Below are 19,187 nucleotides of genomic sequence, written 5' to 3' on the forward strand. Positions count from 1 at the left end.
AAACATTTATAGACGGAATCCCCAGATACCGCCGAAGAAAGCATGAATAATAAGAATATTTCGAGACTAAACATTAGCCTGCTACAATATGCTCATGTGTTCACTTCCATGAAAAGATTAACACTCGTAATCGCAACTCTGCATTCCTAGTCCAAAACGAGCCAATCAACAGCCAAGTTCTGCACCGCGAAAGTGTCAAACTCAAATTAAGAGAACAATAGCGGTATCGAGACCCGATAACTAACCAAGTTCACTGACATGGAAGAGTTTTCATCATCAATAGAAACAAGTGTGTATTACGCTAATTACAACATTCTATCTATCTACTTTAGCCTCCCAGTAGTAGGTTCCGGCTTCTCGAGTCTCCATGCCCAAAGCAGCCAGTCCTCGAGCACCAGAAAGTTGAGCAGAACCCTGTTGCAGGTGAACGCCAGCAGCACCACAAACGCCGCAGCAATAGCATCCAGGATATAGTGGTTTGCGGTGGCCACAATGCAGAGCAGAATGAACGATGGGTATAGAAAGCCGAAGACGAGAAATAGGATCCGGGCTAGGGGCGAGCGCTGCGATTCGACGGGGTCCTCTACCTTGAGATACTCGGGGGCCTCCTCATCGCTCACAATTTCCTCCACTTTCTTTGATGTGATCCGGCACCACTGACGCATGAACCCGCTCTCGTAAATGAAGACGCAGCCGATACAGAATGCGTAGCCGAAGTGCATGCTCGGCATTGCCGCCAGCTTGTTCACGTATTTGCCGCTCATGAAGACGCTGGCGGCATCTTCGGCGTTGACGGTGTCGATAAATCCATATTCCTTGGGCAGCAAGCGTGGCGGCATGCAAGGATAGACGGTAAAGGTGAAGAAGGCGAAGAGGTTCAGCAACGACATGGTACGTCGCACAGTAGAGAAGCGCGTGTGGTTCGGTGCAACGTAGTAATAGTACGCGATAAAGCCCACGGTGCCGGGAATGTGGATGAGGGCGTAGGCGCGGTTGAGGATCGTCAGCATCAGGCGTCGGATGTCGCCCGCCGCAGCGCCCTCGACGAACCATTGTTGTACGCGCCATTCGATCCAGCGGTTGGTGTCGGTCGATGTAGAGCCGAGCGCCCAGGCCTCGGTCTCAAGCAATGCGATGCCATGCTCCTGAGCGTTATTCCATAGACTCTCGGTGCTACCATACCACAATGCGGATACGTAGGCAGTCATGCGATAGAAGAAATACGTGATGACCCAGTAAAACATCTCGACCAAAAAGGGATATTTCTGCAAGATGCGCGAGTGAAAGTGTCTCGCAAACCGGCTCGAGTTCGGGGTCAAGATAGCCCAAAGTCCAAAAATGCGTCTGCGCTTCGGAGAGTACTCCGTGGTCGGTCTAGACGAAAAGGCATAGTCTGTGTCGTCGGACGTTCGTGGCGAATCTTCCTGGGCGATTAATGGACGGTATGTTGCGCCCTTACCACCAAATATCGAAAAGTCCCTTCTCCTCGTGACGAACATGGCAATGAGCAAAATCGACACAATGCCCTACAAAGAATATTAGCGTCCGAGGCCCAGTTCAATCCAACACTTAGTCTACACATACCACGGGTTCAATCCATTCGGGCATCTTCCATATCACCTTTCCTCTCCAGTCATCTTCTCCCTTGCCCGCCATGATTAAATATTTTTTATTCCCACCCCAAACCGCACGAAATGCTCGCCAGAATGAAGGATAGCACTAAGCAGGTGTACTGCGGAGAATGGAAGACAACGTTTGGGCAATTGGATTAGCACCACGTAGGGGAACTGGTGATGAAAGAGTGACAGGAAAACAGAGCAAAAAAGTTCCATGGCCCAGTGTGAGGGAGCGACTCGGCCGCTTCTAATATCAAACAGCAGACAAGATCATCATACCCACCCTAATAGCTCGTTGATGAATGAACTCCTCTGCAACGCGCAAGTTACTCCACAATGGAAGCTAGGGTGGATCAGATACTCGTGGCTCCGGCATGGATATATTTCCCGGAAGTAAGAGACCGACACGGTGACAGGGGCATCTTATCACATGAACTTATCTGATGGGACCGAAACAACATGCTCACCAGTTATCCAGGTCCGGTGCTGTACGTTGGAACGCCTCCTCTACATAGTACACAATGGCACTGTTGACAACCGCGGTTGAAGTGAGAATCAAATGAAATCCTCGGGCTTCGGTCCACTGTAGCGGGCCTTGGGAGTGATAGCACAGGTGCCAAGAACTCTGGCCAAGCAGGCGGGAGCCCTTGTCGCTGATCGTCAAGACGCCGACGGTAGCAGAAAATTGAGTGTCGCGTGCTTGTGTGGCTTCAAGTTCTGAGGAAAGCTCTCTACTGTGTCCTGGCTTGCATTAGCTTTGAGAACTGGTGGTCGTGTGCATACGCGACAGCCTTGGAACGCCACACGGCCTAGAAAGAGACGAGCAGTATTGACGACACTCTTGCGGGTTGTGACCTTGCCTCGGCTCAGAATAATCACCGACTGGCAACAATCCATGATTGCGAGAAGTGCGAAAATCTTGAAAGGGGGCTCGCATTGCGATTCAAGACTATGGTAGCCGCCAGCCTGATACGGTATGGTGAGAGATTGACTCGTCATCCACCCGAGCCCGCCTCACGCGTTCGACACGGTAAAGCCGCCTGCCGATGCTGGGTTTTGATGAAACCACGACTCCGCTATGCCCGTTATAGACTAATGAGATGCGGAACTGTCGTCATATTTCGATGGAGAATGCACAAAACGACTCGCTTCCGAGCAGAAGTCAACGACGTTGGGGTTCATTCTCCGAGCTCCCTATCCGAGTCCAACCTGCAGACGCGCTGCAACGGTCATGGCTTCACTGAGGCGCCAATTGTCCAGCAATGAATTGCATTGTTGGTAACGGACCAACCTCAAGAGTTCTGCCACACTTGCTGAGACGTTTGAACAGATAAAATAAAATAAAAAGGAGGTGCCGACATTCCGATTGCCAAGACAAGATGGCAAGATTTATTGTTCTTCTGCATTGCGGCTCTCCCGTGCGCCCTGCCGCCAAGAACCGGACTGCCGTTTTCTTATTGCAATCGCTTTCATGCGCTAGGCTGTGCCTGGAACTGTCTCTTGTTGGATTGCCTGTTTCGAATTACAAGTTCGAGTACAGTATCCTTGACTGCTTATAATTACAGCATTTGCGGGCACTATCTTCCATCCTTGTTGATACCAAGCATGGGTTTCTAGTCGACAGAGACAGAATGAACCATCCTTGCTTAACACTAGAAAGCTTGGTACACAGCTTGGCGATCCCAAAATGCGAAGGGTTGGTCGCAACTTGCAAGCAATTGCAGCTGCCTGCGCTGCCAGCAAGCCTGCCATTGTTCGGGATGAGATACGGGGATTTTCCACATATGTAGCGAAATTGGCACCTGCCCGCCAAAGACCCCCACTAACCCCTCCAGCACCCCACCATCTGGAGTCGGTCAATCCCATGAGCCCTTGATCGGCAAGGAGAACATTCTGAAAATTGGTGCAGCGACTGGCAAATGGGACCACAGATAACAATACGGCGAGTACGACGGAGTTTTGAATTTGACCGCTCGGCGGTAAGGAGTCCCCAAATTTCCCGTCAGCCCCGTAGGACCTGTCGATAGATTCTCTATTTCAATGCTTATAAATTAGTTGCTGGTCATAATGTTAGTTCCAATATAATCAAGTGAAACCACTGTGACGGCTTACCACAGGTCATTGGGACAAATGCACGTCTCGTCTGGCGCCGACTTTACGTGGTTGCCGTTTTTGCCGGCCCAGAAAAGTATTTCCTGCTTGGCCTGCAGGTGAACAGGGGCGTAGTATACGGGGAACGCGGGCTAATGAAGCGTTCCTGTCTCATTGAAGAGTTATCCGGAACATATAGCGAGCGGTTCGCCCAAGATTAGAGAACGGTCACGAGTCATAACTTGCCAGAAATGATGACCGACCAAGAACACATGTGCCTTGGATGATCTCCATGATTATGCAAGTACTAGTGAAGTTCTGCCAGAGTCATGGCATACCGGGTTGATGTGGGCTTGCATGCAATACTTTTTTTCAACATTAAATACACCGAAACATCTCACTTTAGACGAATTTTGACTGCTCATCAAATATGTGGACGTTGGAGACGAATCTTGACTGTTCCGCAGTTTTGATGTTGCATCTCTTGACCTTGGGCCACACAGGACAGCTGATCTATGTAAGGCACAAAGTAAACATGGTCAGCCATCCTTCTTATGCTCTTGGTTATTGATCTGTGAGAAAAATCTTGAAAACCTACATCCATACACATCGGGTGGACAGTTGGAGTAGCCCATTTCGGTACACGCATCAAAGACGAGCACTTGCAACTGAAAAGTCAATTCAGCACATCTTCGATGTGTTCTTGGTTCCGTTTGGCGAACCCGAAACTGGCAGCCAAGAGTACGATTTGTGAGTTTGTATATGTTGCTCCAAGCACTTATTGTCATGTGTTTGCTTCTTACTGCTGCCATTATTGCGGTCTGCGACATTAAAGTACAGGCGGCAGCCGAGTCAAAAAGCAAAGTAGGCGTGCAAGTGCAGGAAGGAAAAGAAAAAGAAAAAGGCCTTGGAGGTAAGCAATAACTTTTTATCAACGCTTTCGGCCAAAACACCACGTTATTTCCACGTTTTATCAGGGGGTTTTGGGAGCAAATCTCCTGAGACAGGCTTTAGGGCTCATAACATATCGTTATCGAGCAACAATCATCTCCAATCAATCCAGTTTAGTAACAGAGCCTCCCATCATTGATTTCTCTCCTGCGTGAAAGCAGCCAAGTTCTGTCTCATCGCATGCGGTCCAGCGCCATCGAGCCAGTTGACAACTACACCGTAGCCCACTGCGTTCCCCAATTCTGAGTTGGCTGATTAACCGTTGAAGTATGGCATTTGATCGATCATAATGCCCTGTGCTATATAATATGGTCGCTTGCTGTTGCACGTGTTCTTGAAGGTGATACACCTTTCAATGATTCCACGCTATACTCGGCGCGTTGGGTCACAGCAGGATGCGACATGTCAGACCTAATCAATCCCTCAGAACTACCCTGCGACTGTTAGAAACGGTGGAATGAGTCATATCCTTAATTGAAATAAGTCTATTGTGCCTTCAGTCATTACGAATGCGATTGCTACCTGATGCATCTGCGGACATCGAACAGACCAACCTGGAATAGAGCTGGGTGAACCCCATATTAATAGTCCTTATAACAACCACATCATAGCTTCTCTTTGCCCGTAATGACATCTTTCAAAAGCTTCAGTCCCTCTTCAGCAAATCTCAGCATGTTCGCCTCTCTGTCTCCTCCCAGCCCAGTTTCTACCTCCCGCGTCGCCGTTCCCTTTTCCGAGCTCACGGCTAGCGCTAGATATCCCGGCGTGCGATTTCTAGTCTGCCCACCCGTTGGCCCGGCGGTACCGCTCTCTGACACAGTGTACGTGCTTCCAAGCGTCTTGCGTGTGTGCTCGGCGAGCCCGGCCACGATGGCCGGCGTTGGACCCGTGTAGTCCTTGACCGAGTCCTTGGTCCAGCCGGCAAATGCTATGCGTGACTCCAACGTGTATAGCGTGAGTCCACCTTTGTAATACCCAGACGCACCGGGGTAGCTCAATAAGCTGGCAGATATAAGGCCACCAGCTGCGGTCTCTGCAACGGACACGCTCTCATGCCGCTCCTTCAATAGCGATGCAATTTCTTGGACTAGTGTTCGGAGGGACTCTGACGGGAATTGAGATGCCATGTTGCTGCTTTCAATGTATGATAGATTGGTAGATTCAATTGCTGTTGTCTAATCGTTTCTCTGAATATTTATGTATCGTATCTCCTCAAAGCCTAAACTAGACTTTTAGACTGGGCCTCGTGCACGGTAGGGATGCATGCAGACTGATTGGTTCGAAATAGCCCCAGTCTAAACGCCTAGGTTTGGGCTTTGGGGAGATAGCGGTGCGGGACAAGCGGAACTGCCAGTGACGGATTACTAATGAAAGCTTTGTCATACATATCACCACTTGAGATGGAACCTGGTCGGGCGCGGTTCCATCATTAGATGAGGCTGTCGACGAAGGTGACGTTGAGTATTGTATCACTGACCAATGCTATGGGTCGGAAAAGAGTGACGGAATATGATGGAGCACAACGGCCATCGCGCGGAACAGCTGTGGTGGGGGCAGATCGTTAATACTCTACAAAAGTCCAAACTGTGACCATTTTAGGTAGTTCTATTTCCTTTGTTGTGAATTTCGAACTAGGTAATCTCAACAGGATTCTTCTCATCATCAAATCTAAAATCCTCGACTAACCTAGCAACTTCCAGACCCAGCACCTGATTGCAGAATATTCTTGTCGTCCAGAACTGTTGGCACGCCTTTATTTCAGCCTTTAGTTGTATTCGCCAGCTACAGTCAGATCATAGTCCTGCAGCCCAACATAGGCCGTCATTGTGTCCAGAGGGGTCGAGCCTGTGCTCACAAACTTGACCGAATTTGGGTCACTGGTGTGGGTGGCCTGGACACCTTCTTCATTATTTACTTGAAGCTTGATTGCAAAGTCTTCGACCTGAGTAAAGTTAAAGCTGAGTCCTGAGCCCTCGACACAGGTGCCGTTGACAGGAAGTAGAAAAGGTGTGCTGCTAAGTGCGGCACTCCCTCCCGTACTACACTCAACTGGCCCTTCACTTCCCGGTAGCTCCACGGAAAAGGTGATACTGTGGACTCGTTGATTTAGCTTTTGGTCTTGTAATCAAGCAACAATCCAATGGAACATACATCTGAGTAATGGAATGGGCTGCCATATAGGCGGCGAATCTTGTCACGTGCCAGACTTCATCGGCCCTCTCGGCTAGTGGTGCGGCCAAGCTAAGAGTAGCCAGCAAGGCAACCTGAGTGGTTGGACGCATCTTGGAATTGGTTGTATTGTTTACTTGCGAAATATTGACTTGAGGACGTAAGAATATTAGCAAATATTTTGTCATGAAAAAACTCCTTGTGTGCCTGACCAAGAATCTCAGCTGTCGTCAGTCTCATGTATTTGTAGTTGTCAAAGTGTTCGTATTTTGAGTCAGCTCAGGTGGAAGCTAATTTTAACTTTGCTGCAACGTGTGATGCTGACAAGGCTTTCCGCTGAGAGACCGGCGATAGTAGAACACGAGGCTCGGCTGCTCTCCGGGCGGCACAGGCAGGAAGGATTCAGCTTATGCTTATATCCTCTTTGGGACCGAATATAGCCTCCTCCCGTAAAGGGCTGCTCATGTAGAACAGCTCACATGTGCGACTAAGCTCGAATAACCTGTTGATCGGACCATAATGGGTATACTTGCCATTAAATGCAACTTCACATATTACCCTGCATCAGCCATTGGGGCTTCCGATAGGACCCTGCGTGTCTAGTTCATTAGTCAACCTCTTTGCATGATATAAGTTTTGTGATCACTCGCTCCCAGAGACAGTGGTAAAGTAGCTACGTTACTCTGGCCAAGCTGAGTTCAGCGACAGCAATGTAGAGGTCCTTACTCTGCGTATGCGAGTGCCACCATAGCTCCCACCATGGCTCGTATCTCTACAATCAAGTCATAGGTGTCAGGGATTGCTGATACATATTCTCGAGGAGGCAATCACCTGGTGAGATTGCGTACATTTGCTTGTGTTCCCAGATTGATTAATATTTTCGGTGCAGGTTCGTAGTCCAGCACTATGTAGTATTGCCTGTAATCTAGACGCAACTGCTCATCGTAGGCCCATCTCAAGCATACCTCATACGGCTTGATCAACTCGTTTCTTCTTGGGTATGGTGCTCCTTATAATACTTATTCGCTAGTCACTTCCCACCCTACTTCTAAAGACTAATTTCATCGTCGGGAAAAATTCATGAGTAGGACTTTTGGTTTGCCATCGCTTTGGAGCCCGTTTTCAAGTATTTCAATGATGTCAGATCTCCTATTTTCGAACAAGTGAGACAGCAGGTATAAGTCGAGTGTTGGTGTTTTCAGGACAGGTCCAGGGACTTTTTGACCCGTGGGATTAACAATATGCCAACTCCTGAAAACCGAGTGTCTCCTTAGCATATTAATTTGGAAGCAAGGCCTACTTCCCAGGTCTTCTGGGATGAAGAGAGTATCACGGTTCCCATTTCACCCAGACGGTCAGTAATGAGAGCAAGCGAGTCATGACCAAGTTGATGTCGGCCGTCCGACAACTTCCACAAACAATCGAGGCATATATACAACACCATGATTGTTGTCCAATCATCACGGTTGGGACTGGAACACATTCGTTTCATGCAATGCTCGAACGCCACCCAAGGTAATTCAGGGAGCTCACTCAGATCGAATGAGATTCGAGCAAATTACCCTTGTCACGCGGCGTGTATCTGATTGGTAGCTTCTTCGATTCATTAGCCAGTCAAATTCGTTATCGATCTGACGCGTTGAGAACACACGCGCAGTGTAACAACTGCAAAGCGACGGAAATGGTTAGAACTTGGGGTAATACTGCAAGACTGCTGCGCGACACATCAGACATGTGAGGGGATCTAGAGGCTGGAAGAGAACGACTCTGGATCCAATGAAGCAGGCCATAAAGCCAACCAGTGCACAACAAGTCCCCGGCTTCGCGCCTGTTTCACTCCACACTCAATATCGCCATTTGACGAAGACTGTCTAAGCTTGCATCCTCTTTAACAGCCTCGTTACCATATTCCCTCCATCGTACCCTTGAAGGCCAACAGTCAATCACTTCCGCCACTCATTGAAATGGCCTTGTCTGGTCAACATACTGAAGCCCGCAAACACTTCAAGGAGCACGGTTGGGCCCGGATTCCCTCGCTTATAAGCAGAGAGGAAGCAGACGAAGTACTGCAGAAGCTGTGGAAAGCTAAAGAAATAGCTGAAGAACGAGGCGAGGATACGCATCTGCCATTTCTTGATCCCAATGCTAGCAATGTCCGCATTTTCTACTTGATGGAGCTGGACAAGGTTTTTCGTGATCTCATCTTCCATCCGACAGCGCTTGAAATGGTTAAGACGGTGCTCGAAAATGACTTCATTATTTCCAACTTTACAGCCAACATTGCAAGACCAGGCGCTCGATCGATGGCTCTGCATTCGGACCAAAGCTTGGTATTCGAGGAGCCTTGGAATAAAGTTCAAGCCATGAACATCATTTGGTACATTATCTACCTGAGAAGCACAGCGTCCTTTTTAGATATCGGCCGCTAACATCAAGTCACAGGTGTCTAACCGACGTAACTAGGGAGAATGGCGCGACCATGTATATACCTGGTTCCAACAAGATCGTTTCCCGCAACGAGTTGCCAGAAAACGCCCCCGAGTTGCTCGTCCCATTCGAAGCAAAAGCAGGGGATATAATCGCAATGGATGGCCGTGTATGGCATACGAGCGGCTCGAACGTAACGAAGGACCAGGATCGCGCGTTGTTGTTTGGCTACTACACCTCTTCGCATATTCGGCAGCAGGTCAACTGGACAGCAAAACTGCCCAAAGAGGTTCAAGAGACGCTGAACCCAGAGCAAAAGACGATGTTGGGCCTAGATCCTGTGGCGAATCTCGGATTGACAGGTGACTTGAAATATCTCGAGCAACAATACCCAAGGCATTTTAAATCCACCGCATAATTCGGTGGCTTGCTTCTGCGCGCCTACTGGCGGCAGTGAATACACCTTCAAGGTGCAAACTTCTCTCGAACCATCTCGAATCGATCCTGACAGCGTGTCGTACTTTGAGCGATGTTGACGGTTTTAAGGATTGCGAAATGGGACTTTGCCGAATTGCTGACGTTTGTCAAATGGCTTACGAACAGTCACTCGGCCAAGGGCACGCGTGCGTAACTCTCTGTGCCTTGCATGAACCTGTAAGGATTACAGAAGACTACCTCAAACTTGACCCGCCACAATTGGTTATAAGCACTAAACCCTCAACATCACACAGGCGCTCCGACTCGCATGCAGCTATTCAATTGTCAAATCTGCTCCACAAGACCTCTGTTTCCATCAAACTGTGTACACCATTTGCGCTCTCTTTAAAGTTTTCAAAATGGCTTTCCTCAAGCTGGCTTCTCATTGTCCCGCACAGACTGGCACGGACGCTAGATTAGCAGATTAATTACCGAGGCTTGTGGTGACGTCGCTACGTGAAGCTACAGAAATTCCGTGCTAACGATACCGCAAAGCCCGGAGCTGCAAGTCGTGTAGCATAACATATCTTGGGAACGTATGAATAGCAACAATTGTGAAGCAATAAAGATGAGTCGAGTATCCGCTATTAGCCAGATGTATCCCCCCACCCCTGGGTGGACGGAAAAGGACATATCAGATCTGAGCGACAAGGTAACGGCTCCTCACCCTGATGAACCATCGCATCAACTTCTAGGCTCCTTTATGACTTACGCCTCATGACAGGTCTATATCGTAACGGGCTCCAATGCCGGTGTTGGCAAGGAAGTTGCCAAGATATTGTATTCCAAGAATGCGACGGTGTATGCAGCTGCGCGTAATGAGGAGAAGAATCTAGCAGCCATCAATGCAACCAAGGAAGCTTTTCCGTCATCAACAGGCAGGTTGGAGCATCTGCATCTCGACCTCGGTGACTTGAATACCATCAAGAAATCTGCTGAGACTTTTCTTTCGAAAGAGAAAAAGCTCCATGTGTTGTTCAACAATGCGGGTGTCATGTTGCCACCGCAAGGTAGCAAGACTGCGCAGGGGTATGAGCTCCAGCTTGGTACCAATTGCGTTGGGCCATTCCTGTTCACGAAACTCCTTACGCCACTGCTCATAGAAACCGCAAAGACAGCACCGAAGGACTCAGTTCGTGTAGTATGGGTTTCCTCCTCAGCGGCTGAGGCTTTGAGCCCCAAGAACGGCCTTGACGTGGACAATCTGGACTACAGCAAGGATGATGGAGTCTATATGAATAAGCTAGGTGGAAAGTATGGCGTCAGCAAAGCAGGCAACTACTATCATGCCACCGAATATGCGAGGAGGCACCGCGAGGATGGCGTCATCAGCATTGTGAGACTGGAACAGCCTCTAAGCGGACTAGATACAATGCTAACATGTCCCAGGCGCTCAATCCAGGCAATTTAGCATCTGATCTCGACCGCCACATATATCTCGTGCAGAAGCTATTGCTGAAGTGGCTGATAACCTACCCACCAATTCACGGTGCCTACACAGAGCTCTTTGCCGGAATTTCTGATCAATTGACTCTGGAAAAGTCTGGAGGCTGGAGTAAGTTAATCCCATCCGGACAATTGATTGCGAATATAAAGCTGACTCGGCATAGTCGTCCCTTGGGGCCGATTTAGTGAGATGCGCGCCGACCTCGTTTCGGGTTCAAAATTGGAGTCCGAGGGTGGAAGCGGCATCGCGCAAAAATTTTGGGAGTGGTCTGAAGACCAAGTTAGAGCTTATGTGTAATATAAGGGCTCCATTTTCACCTTTGGGGATTGCATCAGGTCGATAGCTGCATTGTGCTCTATATCGATGATTCTAAAGCCGCCCGACATGTGTCTCATTGAGTACGCCAGCGATCTCGTCTGACATGGTCTCAAAATGATCGAACTCCAGGTATAGAGTGTCATTTCCCTAAAATTCGACAATTAGTAAGATTGTAGCCTAGCAATGCGAGGAGAGCAACCGACTATTTTGTGTGTTTGCTTGTTTGCTGTGCCGCACTATTGATGTGTACGACCCAAATCTTACAGTAGTATCTCTGTATCAAATCCAATCATCACTAGTTAGCCGTGGTATGCATCCAGTCTGGCATGGTAGCTTTTGGCGTTTGATGTTTTCACCGCAAACAGCACATGGGGCGCAATGGCGCGCAGCCGCAGAGCTTTGCTCAACCTCGCCTCCCTGCAAAGCAAGACCCTCTAGACTACCCCTAGATAGAGTGCTCCTTCGGGCTATCGTGGTCGTAGAGAGTCCACAAGCCATTCAAGAAGATGGTTCTAAAAATTTTCCCCCTATATGCATCTATAACCAAATGACGCTGTACCTCGATCGAGCGCATGATCAATGTTCCTCAAGTCGGTTTTGGGGACGGGCTGCCCGGCGGGTGGCGTTGGTGCTGCTATCGTCATTAGCCTTGCCAGGAGCTGTCCCACCGTTTTTGTGACAGCGACAAAGACGTCCAAAATACCAGAAGGGCTATCTGATCGTTACATTGTCTAATTGAATGTTACGTCCCAGACATCGGTCTCGCAGGCAGCAAACCTAAGAGTGGCTGTGGGCTCGACTTGCTGGCAAACATCGCTAGCGGTGGATACAGAATGCTGATTCTCGACTTTGGCGTAGATAAAGCGCACCAAATCTTGGATACTATTGTCCGATGACTTGTGCTGTTTATTTAAGCTTTCTATGACTTGCTGATCCGGAGCCGGGGTCTTATCATTAATATGAGCACTATTCGTATTATTGATATGCTCTGGGACTCTACCTACACGTCGTAGATAGCCGTGGTCGCAGCGTTTTGGCAAAGGCTTTGGATTACGGTCAGCAGTCGGCCCATGAGCCATGGTCCCGTCGACTGTGCAACCACTGGCCCTACTGATCTGCTCGCAGCAGTGTTCTGGCCGAGTATCCGGGATGCCAAGGTTGCAATGTCCATGGCATGGTTCAGTTGATAAGTGCTGGTTTCTAAGCGCTCACTAGCAACTCCTCATCGTCTTTGTATGGTCTTACTCGAACTTATTTTGGATCAGGCTGGTCCTCTCATCGTTATAATTACAAGTCAATCGCTGTCTGTTGAGCCAACAGAGTCCAGGACCAAATGTTCTAAACTTTAGTCAAGAAGACAACCTATGCTGGTTCAACCCAACCAGGATTGATGACTTTACCCCAATAATATACTGTGGCTACTGAAACATTTCTCGTATTAACCAAACTGATCCTGATTGGTTCAACTACTATTCCCGCCCTGGTGACTCTCTCACGCAGCTTGCGTCAGCGGCTCCCTTTCAGAGCGGCACCGCAACTCCGGCGAATGCTTCATATGTAGCATGTGGTTCTGGGTGGGTTTTTCAATACACTGTTCAACTTATAGCCCTAGGCCATTAATGTGATGATGTTATGTTTAATAACGTGACCTAATCTGAAGATCTTCACAGGCAGGCCTCTTTCGACACGAGAATATTACCGCCTCAAGGCAACTTCAGCTATTATGCAGCAAACCACCTTGGCGAATACGCTGACCCGCAACTAAAACACTTCTGGCCGGGGACTATCCCGGATCCGGATGTCTATGAACCACCGTTCCCGACATATTTTGGTGATTTTCGGACTGAGCCGATCTTTTCGATAGCGTTCTCCGCATTGGTTAATCCAGGTGCAGACACTACCTTTGTGGGGAAGAACGCCAACGATGGTACCAACGATAAGACCGCAGCATTGCCCGAGTCATCTTACGTGTATCCCAGTGATGAATGATACAATTGTGTAGCTGCATATCATGCAATTGGTTCTGTCTTTAGATCGCTATCAACAGCACGCTTACTTCAAATCCTGGCATTGGCTCAAATACAATGCCATACAATATTCCCTACTCGATGGACGTAACAAGTTTCGACATTCCAGCATTTAGAGCGTCGGCTCCAAATTCTCTTTGAAAACATTGTTCTTCCAGTATTTCAAGACCGACGAATGTACACAATTACGTGGTCTGCAACCTCTGGCCGTTCATCTGGTAGTCTTCTGGGCGATGAAACCACTGCATACCCTTGCATACGCTCTAAGGTAGAAAATAGATTCAGGTATAATTTTAGGCATCTATGGATTGCATACGGCATTTTGATAGCTTTTGCGGTAGCTGCTGTCGTAATAGGTCCGATATCAATCACACAAAATCGTGGTATGCTCAAAAATACGCGGTACTCGAGTATTACAGCTCTGTTGAGGAGTTGTGGAATCGAGTGCCAAGCACTTGATTGCGAATGATTGACGGTTCTCGTGATTGTAGAAGTTAGACGGCATATGGGATATGATTGCATTGGGATAATGGCCAAGCACCCTTTTACACCCTTCAGAGATTTCAAAACCAAGCCACGAAACTTCCTTCACCAGTGGCCCTCGTTTGTGAGACAATTGCATAGGGCGGTACCTGTGCCACAAACCTCCTTCAGAAAGGGTAAGCTCTGAGGAGTGATAGACCTCGGGGTTACAGTTCGCATAGACTAGAGCAATTTTAAGTCCTTTGAGACGTAATTATTGACAATGCACTTAAGTCAGATGAGCCATCTAGCCAGTCAGTGACATAAATAGCAGAGGTCGTATTGGCAATGGCTTTTGCCACATACAAAGGATTAACTCGCAATATATAACGCATATTAGTTGTGCGCTGTGTATAAATACATGTCAGGTCAAGTAAAATGTATTATAAAGTATGGAAAAGAAGTTAAACCCAGACGTCCTACTATATACTTCGAAGTGGGTGATGTGGAAGACCATAAGATATGAGGTTAACATCCTACTGTAAGATGTTAATGTGCGAACCGACATGTCTATATATATATGTATCATTGGGGGTCCACTCAAAAAGTTAGTGGAGGTCCGACAATGCAGCCTGCTCAATGCTTTCCGCCAGTGTGCCGTTGAGGATAATACCAAATGGACCTTGCTCGAGCGCACAGAAATAATCATCCCCAGGCAATGCGTTGCTCTGGAAGTAGGCCGCTATCTTTGCGTAGCCGCAGTAATTCTGAGCAGCGCTGACGGTGTGCCCCATTCCGTCAATAACAAGCACTTGGGCATCCTTATAGTTCGGTGCTGACGAAAACGAGCTAGTACCAGAATTAGTTACGAATTTGACCAGGAAGGGTATATCACTGACTTCTCAATCGGCGTTACTGCATCGTAAGTATTACTGACGAAGAGTATGGGTGTTGCTGTGTCGCCGCCGAATGGACCGGTAAATATCTCGGTCGCCTTGACTGACCAACCGAGGCATCCCAGTAATGAGTGATCCCAGAGTTCGCCGATGATGCTCTCCTTCTCAAGCTGCTCTATTAAAGGCTTTACGTCTTCCAAGGTCTTGTTGTACCTGCGATACTCAAAGTCAGCGTTACTTATTCGCAGAAGGACGAAACAGTTTCAAGTCGTTCTAGACGGGGTAAAGAGCGCCATGAAACTACATACCACTTGTTGTCCTGGTCAGAACACAAAACACCAAAACTCCACTCCGGATACACAGACGTATTTGCGTCTCCGAAGTATGATATGGCTAGCTTTATCCATGGTGCGAGATCCTGTGCTGCAATGGCACTCTCCAGTCCTAGAAGGATTTCGGGCATCAGGCTAAAGTATTCGATTGGATGATTAGCAGCCGTCAAAAGTCCGATTTTCAGCTGTAGCAGAGCGGACTCAAGATCTGTGGCGTTCGACCAGCCTTGAGCTTTTGCGACCCGTGGAACAAGCTGCGCAAACGACTGATTGAAACGCTCATAGATGTCGTGTGCGCTTGATCCACTGTAGAACGAGCACTCTGACGGTCCAGCTTCGTGGCAGTAGATGAAAAAGGCGGCGATGATTCCATCGATGTGCGTGATGGAATCTCCTGTGAAGTTGGCCAAAAAGCTCTCAGGATTTACGACACCGTCCAAAACCACATTGCCCACTCTTGCAGGGAACATTGAAGCAAACGTCTGACCAAGGAAGGTACCGTAGCTGACACCATAATAGTTCAATAGACCGCTGGGCTTTGAGGATGATTTTCCATCTTCTGTCTCTGCAAAGGCGTCAACGATACTAAGCATGTCCCTTGCAGTGGTCGCGGTAGACATATGTGGGCCAGCATCCAGTTCCCCGCCAGCCAAGACTGCACATCGCTCTCCTAGCTCCATGTTATACTGTATTTGGTTGATGAAGTAGTCATCTGAGAGTCTTGGAACCGATCGTGTCTGAATTGAAGATGTGTTGATCGCGGGGACGTCGTATGAGCAGTTCGCAACGGGCTCACTGAGATATATGCCCCTCGGATCAAACCCGACAACATCCCAGTTGGTCCCTACGAGAGCCTATTATATGAGACACCGTGTTAGCAAATAACAAGTCGGCTCATAAGCTGGAATGAAACGAAAATAGCTCTTTCAAGCAGAAACCAATCCATGAGTAATATGTACACCTGCAATAAATTGTGGCGGGATGGTGGGCACACGGGGATACTGACCTGAACAGTGCTGGCGTTGCCCAAGGCCAATTCAACCCCAGAAGCTCCGGGACCACCGGGGTTTAGCAGTATCATTCCTTGATAGGCCCCGAAGGATGAATTGGCTTGAGCAGGAAGCTTTACAAGGGGAACTGAAGCCCGACCAAGGTCAACGTTCTGGTAATCAAGAGGAACCTGTGTAATCTATTAGCACGTAGAACAAATGCAGAATATTTAGGGAGCTGACATCAAGCCGTGCACAGAAGAAGTCGCTATAACAAGGACACCAGACAAGTGACTGAGAGGGGACGATTTGGTCGAAAGTACAGCTTTGACAAGTGGCTGTGGCAAAGTGCGAGAGGCCCAAAAAGGCGAGCAGAGAAAGACGGATCATTATGAGAAAGTTCAACGATAGTATCTGAGAGCTAGAGTCAATAGATGAATGAATGACTGAATGAATGAACGGATACATGTAATACAATAAGACTTTGGCGGCTGAACCTAGAGTATATATACTCTATTCAGTCCGTGATAAAAGCTATGGGAAGCCATAGGGCAGTGTTCAGCCATGTCTAATACCCCCCCACCACTCCGCAGAGTGGCATGAGGCTTTACCCACTTGCGGACCCAAAGTAGTAGGACCGCCTGCTTCATAGATCTTGCACATGATCGGCGAGCTTCAAGCCGGACACACATGGCTTTGCTCCGTCACAGCTTTGAGGTCGCCTGAAGTTACGAGTTACATGCTGCTAAGTGTCGGTGCACGCAGATGGTACATACTCATCGCATCCACTAAAGCGACAGGGTCCCTACGAGCCGACCAATCGGAAAGCGGTATCTCCTGAGCTAGTGGGACCCAGATCTGTGGGCTTATTTCTGCATCAGACAAGCAGACACGATTAATGATCTTCTTAAGTTCTTAGTATTAGGGTCCTTACGAGAAGGAGTTGCTTGCCAAAGAGCCTAGACTCGTATCACTTCCTTCTTGTTTAACAATCGCCATAGATTGATCGTTAGGCAGCAGAATTCCAGCCCCTGAATGTCCGGATCCTTTACCCTGCCACGACGCTTTCAAATTGCGACCAATCCTAGAATCGGTTCGGGGGTTTCTCTTGTCGGATGTGAAGGATCAATCGTAAATTATGCTATAGCGAACCTTTTGTGTCAAATTTCTTCAGCTACCAGCGCAACGCTCAGAGCCAATGCCCAAAGTCGCGAGAGGGAGAAGAAAGCGAGCGTACCAACCAAAGACCAGGACGGGGTGTCTCACATGCAAAAGTAACAGTTCCCATTGCTAGCTGATGACGTCTCCTCATCTGACTGATATCTTAGTACGACGAGTAAAATGCGACGAGACGCGACCAGATTGCACTAGATGCACGTCGACACTTCGTGTTTGCGGCGGGTACGCTCATGTTGAATCGCCTCAGTCATCGCAGTCATCTCCGAACTCGCTGGCTATTATGACAAGCCCATCTTTTGACACTCAAGCCCCAACAAAGTCAAAAAGATCATTTGCGTTCTTCGTGCAACGGACTTGTCCACAACTAGCTGGCTTTTTTGGTTCTGAGTTCTGGGAACGCCTTGTTCTCCAAGCAGCTTACCACGAACCGGCGATATGCCATGCTGTTGTCGCCATAGGCTCGCTCCATGAATTTTATGAGTATAAGAGAGTAGCCACAGACATGACTGAAGCATTTGCATTGGAGCAGTATAACCACGCGATCAGGGATCTGCTCATCCCACTTAGTAACGATGGAAAGCAAGCGGTCGATGTCTGTCTTATTTCGTGTATTCTCTTTACTTGCTTCGAGGTAAATTTGACCCATATATCATAGCCAACATTACGCCAAAAGGAAAAGCCACTGACACAGTCAGAATATGCAAGGTCACCATGACTCAGCAGGACGTCACATTCGAAGCGGCGTCAAGCTACTACTCGAAGCTGTTGACAACCAGCGAAACGGCACTTATCAGTATCAGAAACTTGGCAACAAAAGTGTGGCTGATTCTTACGTCCCGCTAGAGGTTCTCACCAGAGTCTTCGCTAACTTGGGAGACCAACAAGCCAGACAGGTAAGTATTTAGCTGGTATACACAGAACCACTAGCATGTTCCGAGTATCTAATGCACCGAGTGTAGACCGCCCGAGACTATTCTTTCATAGATTACGGACAAAAGTTAGCTCTGGGGTTATCTGGAGCCGTGCCCCTGTCTATCTCGAGTATTGAGGAAGCGAAAACCCTCTTCGACTACGGACAGTGTCTTCTGGGCAGCAATTTGAACGAACTGATTCCAGGTGACCTGAGCGAGGACTCTATCGCACTTGAAGCACACATAAACTACTGCGCAAGCCTGATGACGGCTTTCCTGGATGCGCTACACAATTTCGAAGCCTGCCACCGAACGTTGTTCAACCGGAGAGATGAAATGAGTTTAGCTGTATTAAAATTACACGTGCTGAATGCGCAGGTCTCATATCACCTCGAACAGCTTCCCCCATCTTACCAGCCCAATTGGTTTGAATTCCTGCCACAGATGCAGCAGATGGTAGCACTGGCCGAGAGGATCGTATGCGGCACTTCAAGTAGCTATTACCTCCATGGCGGCACAACCTCGTTCTGCTTAGACATGGGCTTTATCATTCCTCTTTGGACTGTGGCTAGGCACTGTCGGGATCCTCTACTCCGGCGTAGATCCATTGAGCTTCTTCGATCGACCTCGCGCCAAGAGGGCCTCTGGAACAGCCTGCTGGTCGCACAGGCTGCCGAGAGGGTGATGGAAATCCAAGAAGACGACGCGGAAGAAGTGAAAGATTATACAGATGGCGATCATCGGTGTTTCTTGCCCAATTCGCCGCCTGTACTCGTGCTCGACTCGAAAGGCGGCCGATTGGAGTACATACGTTATTTGACACAGGACAGTCTCCCTACCAACGTGATTGAGGAGGTGTGGAGTTGGTGAGAGATATACATTTCAAAACCTCTTT

At 48.4% G+C, this 19,187-nt stretch overlaps 7 protein-coding genes across 7 annotated transcripts; 3 read left to right on the top strand and 4 right to left on the bottom strand.

The window, feature by feature from the left end:
* Positions 1-323: 323 nt before the first annotated feature.
* On the bottom strand, positions 324-1,656 carry BKA67DRAFT_513097 (uncharacterized protein; the record flags this gene model as incomplete). Its single annotated transcript, XM_046097535.1, has 2 exons — positions 324-1,526; positions 1,585-1,656. 2 exons carry the CDS (start codon positions 1,654-1,656, stop codon positions 324-326), a joined length of 1,275 nt encoding a protein of 424 aa, XP_045962338.1.
* Positions 1,657-5,263: 3,607 nt separating this feature from the next.
* BKA67DRAFT_513197 (competence/damage-inducible protein-like protein cinA) lies at positions 5,264-5,785 on the bottom strand (the record flags this gene model as incomplete). Its single annotated transcript, XM_046097546.1, has 1 exon — positions 5,264-5,785. One exon carries the CDS (start codon positions 5,783-5,785, stop codon positions 5,264-5,266), a length of 522 nt encoding a protein of 173 aa, XP_045962339.1.
* Positions 5,786-6,423: 638 nt separating this feature from the next.
* BKA67DRAFT_656332 (uncharacterized protein) lies at positions 6,424-6,940 on the bottom strand (the record flags this gene model as incomplete). The annotated part of the gene is made up of 2 exons (XM_046106924.1): positions 6,424-6,748; positions 6,810-6,940. The coding sequence occupies 2 exons, from the start codon at positions 6,938-6,940 to the stop codon at positions 6,424-6,426; spliced, it is 456 nt and encodes a 151-aa protein (XP_045962340.1).
* Positions 6,941-8,791: 1,851 nt separating this feature from the next.
* On the top strand, positions 8,792-9,672 carry BKA67DRAFT_533281 (putative phytanoyl-CoA dioxygenase; the record flags this gene model as incomplete). Its single annotated transcript, XM_046099671.1, has 2 exons — positions 8,792-9,204; positions 9,270-9,672. 2 exons carry the CDS (start codon positions 8,792-8,794, stop codon positions 9,670-9,672), a joined length of 816 nt encoding a protein of 271 aa, XP_045962341.1.
* Positions 9,673-10,299: 627 nt separating this feature from the next.
* Positions 10,300-13,485, top strand: BKA67DRAFT_656334 (uncharacterized protein; the record flags this gene model as incomplete). Its single annotated transcript, XM_046106925.1, has 5 exons — positions 10,300-10,383; positions 10,456-11,067; positions 11,121-11,286; positions 11,342-11,471; positions 13,167-13,485. The coding sequence occupies 5 exons, from the start codon at positions 10,300-10,302 to the stop codon at positions 13,483-13,485; spliced, it is 1,311 nt and encodes a 436-aa protein (XP_045962342.1).
* A 1,108-nt stretch (positions 13,486-14,593) lies between these two features.
* BKA67DRAFT_533283 (uncharacterized protein) lies at positions 14,594-16,592 on the bottom strand (the record flags this gene model as incomplete). Its single annotated transcript, XM_046099672.1, has 5 exons — positions 14,594-14,834; positions 14,885-15,094; positions 15,190-16,067; positions 16,220-16,393; positions 16,446-16,592. The coding sequence occupies 5 exons, from the start codon at positions 16,590-16,592 to the stop codon at positions 14,594-14,596; spliced, it is 1,650 nt and encodes a 549-aa protein (XP_045962343.1).
* A 548-nt stretch (positions 16,593-17,140) lies between these two features.
* BKA67DRAFT_673919 (uncharacterized protein) lies at positions 17,141-18,286 on the top strand (the record flags this gene model as incomplete). The annotated part of the gene is made up of 3 exons (XM_046108746.1): positions 17,141-17,476; positions 17,531-18,012; positions 18,077-18,286. Exons 1-3 carry the CDS (start codon positions 17,401-17,403, stop codon positions 18,284-18,286), a joined length of 768 nt encoding a protein of 255 aa, XP_045962344.1. The 5' UTR covers positions 17,141-17,400.
* Positions 18,287-19,187: the final 901 nt, after the last annotated feature.

Source organism: Truncatella angustata (assembly GCF_020726525.1).
Source record: "Truncatella angustata strain MPI-SDFR-AT-0073 chromosome Unknown BKA67scaffold_2, whole genome shotgun sequence".
Classification (NCBI taxonomy): domain Eukaryota; kingdom Fungi; phylum Ascomycota; class Sordariomycetes; order Amphisphaeriales; family Sporocadaceae; genus Truncatella; species Truncatella angustata.